This window comes from Melanostigma gelatinosum (assembly GCF_949748355.1).
Source record: "Melanostigma gelatinosum genome assembly, chromosome: 24".
Classification (NCBI taxonomy): Eukaryota; Metazoa; Chordata; class Actinopteri; order Perciformes; family Zoarcidae; genus Melanostigma; species Melanostigma gelatinosum.
In genome coordinates this window covers 10993477-11003153 of record NC_136657.1, presented here as the reverse complement: position 1 = coordinate 11003153, position 9677 = coordinate 10993477, and the positions used below count along the sequence as shown (strand labels likewise).

At 48.2% G+C, this 9677-nt stretch overlaps 1 protein-coding gene across 1 annotated transcript in view; it reads right to left on the bottom strand.

Moving 5' to 3' along the window:
* Positions 1-2915: 2915 nt before the first annotated feature.
* Positions 2916-9677, bottom strand: part of agap1 (ArfGAP with GTPase domain, ankyrin repeat and PH domain 1) — a gene marked incomplete at its 5' end in the record, with an annotated part of 91647 nt that continues 84885 nt past the window's right edge. The window contains 2 exons of the mRNA XM_079296861.1: positions 2916-4094; positions 4377-4632. Of these exons, the coding sequence (XP_079152987.1) occupies positions 3903-4094; positions 4377-4632 (448 nt within the window). The 3' untranslated portion in view covers positions 2916-3902. The remainder of the gene's footprint in view (positions 4095-4376; positions 4633-9677) is intronic.

The window sequence follows — 9677 nt, the reverse complement described above, 5'->3', positions numbered from 1 at the left end:
TCATAACGAGTTAATATCTCATAACGAGTTAATATCTCATAACGAGTTAATATCTCAAAATAATGAGTTAATATCTCATAACGAGTTAATATCTCAAAATAATGAGTTAATATCTCATAACGAGTTAAGATCTCATAATAATGAGTTAATATCTCAAAATAATGAGTTCATATCTCAAAATAATGAGTTAAGATCTCAAAATAATGAGTTAATATCTCATGATAATGAGTTAATATCTCATAATAACGAGTTAATATCTCATAATAACGAGTTAATATCTCATAATAATGAGTTAATATCTCATGATAATGAGTTAATATCTCAAAATAATGAGTTAATATCTCAAAATAATGAGTTAATATCTCTTAACGAGTTAATATCTCATAAGAACAAGTTAATATCTCATAATAATGAGTTAATATCTGAAAATAATGAGTTAAGATCTCATAATGATGAGTTAATAACTCGAGTTAATAACTCAAAATAATGAGTTAAGATCTCATAATAATGAGTTCATATCTCAAAATAATGAGTTCATATCTCAAAATAATGAGTTAATATCTCATAATAATGAGTTCATGTCTCATAATATTGAGTTAGTTTGAAGCTTGGCATCACAAGGCGACGTTTTCTTCACATTTGTCTTCTTTCAGCTGACTAACTGCTAGCTGTAGCTTTAGGGTTCCCATCGAGACACAGCAGCTAAACTGATGCTGCCATGCTAACATGCTAACTGCTAGCTGTAGCTTTAGCTTTAGGGTTCTCATCGAGACACAGCAGCTAAACTGATGCTGCCATGCTAACATGCTAACTGATAGCTGTAGCTTTAGCTTGAGGGTTCCCATCGAGACACAGCAGCTAAACTGATGCTGCCATGCTAACATGCTAACTGATAGCTGTAGCTTTAGGGTTCTCATCGAGACACAGCAGCTAAACTGATGCTGCCATGCTAACATGCTAACTGCTAGCTGTAGCTTTGGCTTGAGGGTTCCCATCGAGACAGCAGCTAAACTGATGCTGCCATGCTAACATGCTAACTGCTAGCTGTAGCTTTAGCTTGAGGGTTCCCATCGAGACACAGCAGCTAAACTGATGCTGCCATGCTAACATGCTAACTGATAGCTGTAGCTTTAGCTTGAGGGTTCCCATCGAGACACAGCAGCTAAACTGATGCTGCCATGCTAACATGCTAACTGCTAGCTGCAGTGAGAGTTAGCGTTATCCCGTTGACAAATGTACCAGTTAACATTTAAAACATGAACCCAGAATGATGAACTGGTGCCATCAGTTAGCGTTAGCGTTAGCGTGACCCTACAATGGTTCAGAGGCTGATGTTACCGAGCTACTCACGTGACTTTAAATAAGTGGACGAGCCGCAGTGGAGCGCTGAGACGGCCTGAATGGGATTGTAGTGCATTTCTGTCATAAATTAAAGAGGCCGTCGGACATAAAACATAAAATCAAATCAAACACAAGTTGCGGTCAAACCTCTCGGTTTAGTGTTTACTGGCACGAACTGAAGCGAGGAGGAACGTGAGGAACGTGAGAAACGAGAGGAACGTGAGGAACGAGAGGAACGTGAGGAACGTGAGGAACGAGAGGAACGAGAGGAACGAGAGCAACGTGAGAAACGAGAGGAACGTGAGGAACGAGAGGAACGAGAGGAACGTGAGGAACGTGAGGAACGAGAGGAACGCGAGGAACGAGAGGAACGCGAGGAACGCGAGGAACGAGAGGAACGAGAGGAACGAGAGGAACGAGAGGAACGAGAGGAACGAGAGCAACGTGAGAAACGAGAGGAACGTGAGGAACGTGAGGAACGAGAGGAACGTGAGGAACGAGAGGAACGTGAGGAACGAGAGGAACGTGAGGAACGAGAGGAACGTGAGGAACGAGAGGAACGAGAGGAACGAGAGGAACGAGAGGAACGTGAGGAACGTGAGGAACGAGAGGAACGAGAGGAACGAGAGCAACGTGAGAAACGAGAGGAACGTGAGAAACGAGAGGAACGTGAGGAACGAGAGGAACGAGAGGAACGAGAGGAACGTGAGGAACGAGAGGAACGAGAGGAACGCGAGGAACGAGAGGAACGCGAGGAACGCGAGGAACGAGAGGAACGAGAGGAACGTGAGGAACGAGAGGAACGAGAGGAACGTGAGGAACGAGAGGAACGTGACGGGTCTGTTGTTCTGGCCGAGTGCCGGAGGTTCGATGGCAGTATTGCAGCAATGTCGGGGGGGGGGGGGGGGGGGGGCACATGTGACGTTCAGGATTCATTGGAGGAGGATCTTTAGACCGGCGGATCTTTAGACCGGCGGATCTTTAGACCGGCGGATCTTTAGACCGGAGGATCTTTAGACCGGTGGATCTTTAGACCGGAGGATCTTTAGACCGGAGGATCTTTAGACCGGAGGATCTTTAGACCGGAGGATCTTTAGACCGGAGGATCTTTAGACCGGAGGATCTTTAGACCGGAGGATCTTTAGACCGGAGGATCTTTAGACCGGAGGATCTTTAGACCGGAGGATCTTTAGACCGGAGGATCTTTAGACCAGTGGATCCAGACCTTTAGGGCTCAGGACTCGCTCCAGCTAATATACAATGAGCAATGTTCTGGTTTGAATGGTCAATGGCCAAAACTTGACGACGTTTGACCTCAAGCGTGTTTAAATTTAGACTCAGTCTTGACTCAAAACAAGCCCACATGTGGACTCAGTCTCGACTGCTCAGACCTGGTCTCGGACTGGACTGGTCTTGATTACAGCCCTTTGTGTTGGGAACCACTGGTTTTACTGGTCTTGACGCCTCCGATGAGCCGAAAGACATTCAGTCCAAAAACAAAACCCACAAAAACAAGAATAAAACCACTTCCTGTTTTAGTACTTCCTGCGTTCTCTAAGTTCCACAGTGTCGCTGCTGAAAGAGATTATTTACAACAAGTTTACAGACCAGAGAAGAAGAAGCCCTTCTTTGTGATTCGCTGAGCCGATATCAGGGAGACGATCTGATTGGACGGGAGGAAACACAGTGAAAATGAGTTTCAGCTGAAATGAATTGACAGAAAAACACCTGAAGAAGAAGAATTCCCTTTTTTGTTTCCTTTTAACCCTCAGAATCACATAAATCCATCATTCACAGAAACAATAAGAATATTTTTGTCGTTTCACTTTACAATAAATAAATAAACCAGAACCAGAACCAGACCAGAACCCTGAAGGCGTCTCAACTCAACTGCCTCCAGCCTTTAATATTTACATCGATTCATATCACATATATATCTTTGTTGTTTTTTGGGCTTTTCGGTCTTCTGGTTCTGGTGAACTGTGGCGGCCATGTTGGATATTTTAGGAGAATAATCTGCAGATTGAGAACGACAAAGAAAAGACATTTTTGGACGTTGTGTTTTCCGTCATCTGGAGTTTGACTTAAAGTTAAAAAGTGAAAACAAAGAGGACGGGTTGTCCCTGAGCTGCACCGATGGACTTTATACACCCAGAAATAAACGAAACGATTGGTCCAGCGACGAACATCGAGATTAAATTGACAAAATCCAAGAAACACGTCTTCAGTTAAAGAAAGCAGAGAGTCTATAGGACATGCGATCTATCACTCTGCTTCTTCTTTCCTCCTCTTAAACATCCAGATATCTTCTAAAGAGGTCACAGAATTCATGAAATTAAAAAAAGAGGCGGAGCCACGATGATGATGCCGAAGAACCGACGATATGATTGGTTCAGAGTTAGTTTTTTTCACGAGTTAAATTAAAGATGAGGTTCGTCACAGTCGATTGTGGAACCACATTTCCCACAATGCTTTTGGGAGGTTCTTTCCCTTGTAGTCAGTCTCACAGCAGGAAGTGGTCCCCCCCTTCAAAATAAAAGTCAGTTTTTGTCCGATTGGACTCATATGAGCGCGGCGTTGTTGTTGCGGTTGGTGCTGCGGCGCGGCAAGTTGGGCGTGGCCATGAGCGGGTAGCGCTCGTCGGGGCAGCCGTACTGAGCCAACGTGTCAACGCACTCCTGGCTGCTCGCCTGCCGGGCGTACGCCATCGCACTGTTCCCGTGAGCGTCCCTCGCCATCAGGTCCACGCCGTACTGAGGGGGGGGGAGATCAGAGGTCAGTGATATGTTGCTCACGACTTCTGAGGGATTCTAATGACGGTATACTCAACACTTCCTGCACAGTAGTTTCACAATAAAAGCCTGCCAGGCCGTTCCAGGTCTGCATTCAAAGAAAACCATCTGGACTCAGTCTCGACTCAAGCATGTCTAAATTTGGACTTCTTGTTCACGACTTCTTAGGGCCTCTAATAATGCTAAACTCAACACTTCCTGCACATATTTTTCACAATAAAAGAGTAAAATAAGAAGCCGTACCCAGATGAGGAGCTGCGTGACGACCACGTTGCCCTTGCGGCTGGCGAGGTGCAGCGCGTTGCGTCCGTCTCCGTCCCCGCAGGTCTCGTTGACCTGCTGCCTCGACCCGTGAGCCAGCAGCAGGACCACCAGGCGCAGGTCCTCCTCGGCCGTGGCCCTCAGGAGCTGCTGCCCCAGAGGGAGGTCGGCGCCGGGCAGCGACGCCACGAACAGACGCTGCTCGTACTTGGCCCGGATCCAGCGCTCCCTCTCCTCCCTGAGACAAGAACAAGGACCAGACTCAGTCCACTGGTGCTCCTACAAAATAAGACTTCCTGTCCCACTGAGACAAGAACAAGGACCAGACTCAGTCCACTGGTGCTCCTACAAAATAAGACTTCCTGTCCCACTGAGACAAGAACAAGGACCAGACTCAGTCCACTGGTGCTCCTACAAAATAAGACGACTTTACAGTGCTTCACGACTAATAGTATCTGAAGTGCTCGTACGTGTATTTATTCGTGATAGTACAGTAGTATTCTACAGCAGTACTCGTGACAGGAGAGCGAGTACTTTGAGTACATGTTGAAGCTGATACTGAAGCTGATACAGCAGAATAAACACGATGATGATGTGTTTCTGTGGACCGTCTCGAAATCGAGCTGTAAAATAAGACACGTGGGGGGGGGGGGGGGTCATGAACTGCTGATCTCTTTAATCCACAGATGTGATCCGTCTAATCTGCACAAATCCCTCCATGTAAACAGCAGCTCATTCAGGCTGCTGGGATCAGTGTGTGTGTGTGTGTGTGTGGGGGGGGGGGGGATTGAGCTGTCCCCCCCCTTATCTAAATAACACCTCCTCCAGGGGGCCGAGAACAGTGGCTGATACTTCCACCATGAAATGACTCGAGTGTGTGTGTGTGTGTGTGTGTGCGTGTGTGTGAGACAGGAAATGACTCTAGTGCGTGTGTGTGTGTGTGTGTGCGTGTGTGTGAGACAGGAAATGAAACCGAATGAAACCGTCTTCATGTACGAACCTCCCTGCGTTACATCGCGACTTTAAAGTGATTTAAATTCTGTGTTTTCTAAATGTTTTCAGCTTCTTCAGCTGGAACAACAAAAAGGTTTCTGGAGAAAAACCTGTAAATAAATCTTTAATAAATCGAATATTAATAAAATGCTCATCTCAACAACGTTCTGCTGCTGCCAGAGTCACGCGTGAAGGAGTGAGTGAGTGAGTGAGTGAGAGTGAGTGAGAGAGTGAGTGTGTGAGAGTGAGTGAGTGAGTGAGAGTGAGTGAGTGAGTGTGAGAGTGAGTGAGAGAGTGAGAGAGTGAGTGTGTGAGAGTGAGTGAGTGAGTGAGTGAGTGAGTGTGTGAGAGTGAGTGAGTGTGTGAGAGTGAGTGAGAGTGAGTGAGAGAGTGAGAGAGTGAGTGTGTGAGAGTGAGTGTGAGAGAGTGAGTGAGTGAGTGTGAGTGAGAGAGTGAGAGAGTGAGTGTGTGAGAGTGAGTGAGAGAGAGAGTGAGAGAGTGAGTGTGTGAGAGTGAGTGTGAGAGAGTGAGTGTGTGAGAGTGAGTGAGTGAGTGAGAGTGAGTGAGAGAGTGAGTGTGTGAGAGTGAGTGAGTGTGTGAGAGTGAGTGAGAGTGAGTGAGAGAGTGAGAGAGTGAGTGTGTGAGAGTGAGTGTGAGAGAGTGAGTGAGTGAGTGTGAGTGAGAGAGTGAGAGAGTGAGTGAGAGTGAGTGAGAGAGTGAGAGAGTGAGTGTGTGAGAGTGAGTGTGAGAGAGTGAGTGAGTGAGTGTGAGTGAGAGAGTGAGAGTGAGTGTGTGAGAGTGAGAGAGTGTGTGAGAGTGAGTGAGAGTGAGTGAGAGAGTGAGAGAGTGAGTGTGTGAGAGTGAGTGTGAGAGAGTGAGTGAGTGAGTGTGAGTGAGAGAGTGAGTGTGTGAGAGTGAGTGAGTGTGAGAGAGTGAGTGTGTGAGAGTGAGTGAGTGAGTGTGTGTGAGAGAGTGAGAGAGTGAGCGAGTGAGTGTGAGAGAGTGAGAGTGTGTGAGTGTGTGAGAGTGAGTGAGTGAGAGTGTGTGAGAGTGAGTGAGTGAGTGAGAGTGAGTGTGTGTGAGAGAGTGAGAGTGTGTGAGTGTGTGAGAGAGTGAGCGAGTGAGTGTGAGAGAGTGAGAGTGTGTGAGTGTGTGAGAGTGAGTGAGAGTGAGTGAGAGAGTGAGAGAGTGAGTGTGTGAGAGTGAGTGAGTGAGTGTGTGAGAGTGAGTGTGAGAGAGTGAGTGAGTGAGTGTGAGTGAGAGAGTGAGTGTGTGAGAGTGAGTGAGTGAGTGTGAGAGAGTGAGTGTGTGAGAGTGAGTGAGTGAGTGTGTGTGAGAGAGTGAGAGTGTGTGAGTGTGTGAGTGTGTGAGAGTGAGTGAGTGTGTGAGAGTGAGTGAGAGAGTGAGAGTGTGTGAGTGTGTGAGTGTGTGAGAGTGAGTGAGTGTGTGAGTGAGAGAGTGAGAGAGTGTGTGAGAGAGTGAGCGAGTGAGTGTGAGAGTGTGTGAGTGTGTGAGAGTGTGAGAGTGAGTGAGAGAGTGAGAGTGTGTGAGTGTGTGAGAGTGAGTGAGTGAGTGAGTGAGAGTGAGTGTGTGTGAGAGAGTGAGAGTGTGTGAGTGTGTGAGAGAGTGAGCGAGTGAGTGTGAGAGAGTGAGAGTGTGTGAGTGTGTGAGAGTGAGTGAGTGAGAGTGTGTGAGTGTGTGAGAGTGAGTGAGTGAGTGAGAGTGAGTGTGTGTGAGAGAGTGAGAGTGTGTGAGTGTGTGAGAGAGTGAGCGAGTGAGTGTGAGAGAGTGAGAGTGTGAGAGTGAGTGAGTGAGAGTGTGTGAGTGTGTGAGAGTGAGTGAGTGAGAGTGTGTGAGTGTGTGAGAGTGAGTGAGAGAGTGAGAGTGTGTGAGTGTGTGAGAGTGAGTGAGTGAGAGTGTGTGAGTGTGTGAGAGTGAGTGAGTGAGAGTGTGTGAGAGTGAGTGAGTGAGTGAGTGTGTGAGAGTGTGTGAGTGTGTGAGAGTGAGTGAGTGTGTGTGAGTGAGAGAGTGAGAGTGTGTGAGTGTGTGAGAGTGAGTGAGAGAGTGAGAGTGTGTGAGTGTGTGAGAGTGAGTGAGTGAGAGTGAGTGAGTGTGAGTGAGAGAGTGAGAGTGTGTGAGTGTATGAGAGTGAGTGAGAGTGAGTGAGTGTGTGTGAGTGTGTGTGTGAGCGAGTGAGTGAGTGAGTGTGTGTGTGAGTGAGTGAGAGAGAGAGAGTGAGTGTGTGTGAGTGAGTGAGTGAGGGAGAGTGAGTGAGTGTGGGAAAGAGGACGAGGAAGACAAAGTGTTTGAAAGAGGGGACGGTGTGGGAACCCGACAGAATCTCATTCACTCTCTTCCTGGAGAGACCAGTGTGTGTGTGTGTGAGAGTGTGTGTGTGTGTGTGTGTGTGTGAGAGAGTGTGTGTGTGTGGTAGGCCGCGGCGGCTAGCATCACGGAATGTCCTGCCCCGACCCAGAGAGAGAGTAGGGAGGCTGGGCACGAGACTACGGCCCACAGCCCCCGGACAAAGCCTGGGGGGGTTAACGGAGTGTGTGTGTGGTTGTGGTTGTGTGTGTGTGTGGTTGTGTGTGTGCTCAGCGGGGCTCTGGCCTTCTGTCCTCCAGACGACGGAGAGGAAATGTGAGGCCACTGGACCCAGGAAACGCATGCCTTCCCCCGCCGCTGGAGTTGCTAGGGGCCTGGATGTAACACAGTGTGTGTGTGTGAGAGTGTGTGCGTGTGTGTGACAGTGTGTGTGTGAGAGAGTGGGTGTGTGTGTGAGAGACAGTGTGTGTGTGAGAGAGTGGGTGTGTGTGTGTGACAGTGTGTGTGTGAGAGAGTGGGTGTGTGTGTGAGAGATAGTGTGTGTGTGAGAGTGTGTGCGTGTGTGTGACAGTGTGTGTGTGTGTGTGTGTGACAGTGTGTGTGTGAGAGAGTGTGTGTGTGTGTGTGACAGTGTGTGTGTGAGTGTGTGTGTGACTGTGTGTGTGTGTGTGTGTGACTGTGTGTGTGTGTGTGTGTGTGTGTGCGTGTTCTTCAAACCTCAACACAGCAGCATCAAACAGACCAGCGCTCTTTAAAGCTGTAGTTTGTCTTTAAGGTTTCACTGTTTTCCATAAATCGATCAGATTCAGAGTGAAGTCTGTTTGAGTGGATTGTGTGTGTGTGTGTGTGCGTGTGTGTGTGTGTGTGTGCGTGTGTGTGTGTGTCAGTAAACATCATCAGGAGCTAACGAGTCCTGAACACATCTCTGGACAGTAGAGAAGCTAATTGCACTAATTAACCACACAGAGTGTGTGTGTGTGTGTGTGTGTGTTAACATGTGTCTGCTGAACGTGTGTGTGTCTGTGTGTGTGTATGTATCACACACACAGACACACACACACTCATATCTGTGTGTGTGTGTGTTTGTGTGTGTGTGTCTCTTTACATCCCATTAGACAAAGCGTGCTGCGCTCCAGCACCAAAGCATGCTGGGTAGATAATTAAACATGAGTCCTGGTGAGACGGTTCATGAACAGGAGCCCAGAGGGGGGGGGTGTGAGTGTGCGTGTGTGTGTGTGTATGTGTGTGTGTGTGTGTGTGTGTGCACGTGTGTGTCAGTTAAAGTAGATGATAAAATGACACCAGAGGAAACAAGCTCTTCTTCTTCTGTCTCTATTGTCTGTCTTTACTCCACACTGCCGTGGAGACGGGGGGCCCAACACACCTCTCTGACTTCCTGTCTGTTGTGTGTACGTTCCTCCTGATTGGCTGCTTTGTTCAGGTGTGTTTACAAACATACTGAGCGTCCTGCCCCCCCCCCCCCCCCAGTGTGTTCAACCTCCAAACAGACAGAGGACAGAGGAGAAAGGACAGAGGAGAGAGGACAGAGGAGAGAGGACAGAGGAGAGAAGAGAGAGGACAGAGGACAGAAGAGAGAAGAGAGAGGAGAGAAGAGAGAGGACAGAGGACAGAGGACAGAAGAGAGAGGACAGAGGACAGAAGAGAGAGGACAGAGGAGAGAGGACAGAGGAGAGAGGACAGAGGAGAGAAGAGAGAGGACAGAGGAGAGAAGAGAGAGGACAGAGGACAGAGGAGAGAGGACAGAGGACAGAGGAGAGAGGACAGAGGACAGAGGAGAGAGGACAGAGGAGAGAGGACAGAGGAGAGAAGAGAGAGGACAGAGGACAGAGGAGAGAGGACAGAGGAGAGAGGAGAGAAGAGAGAGGAGAGAAGAGAGAGGACAGAGGACAGAAGAGAGAGGACAGAGGACAGAGGAGAGAGGACAGAGGACAGAGGAGAGAGGAC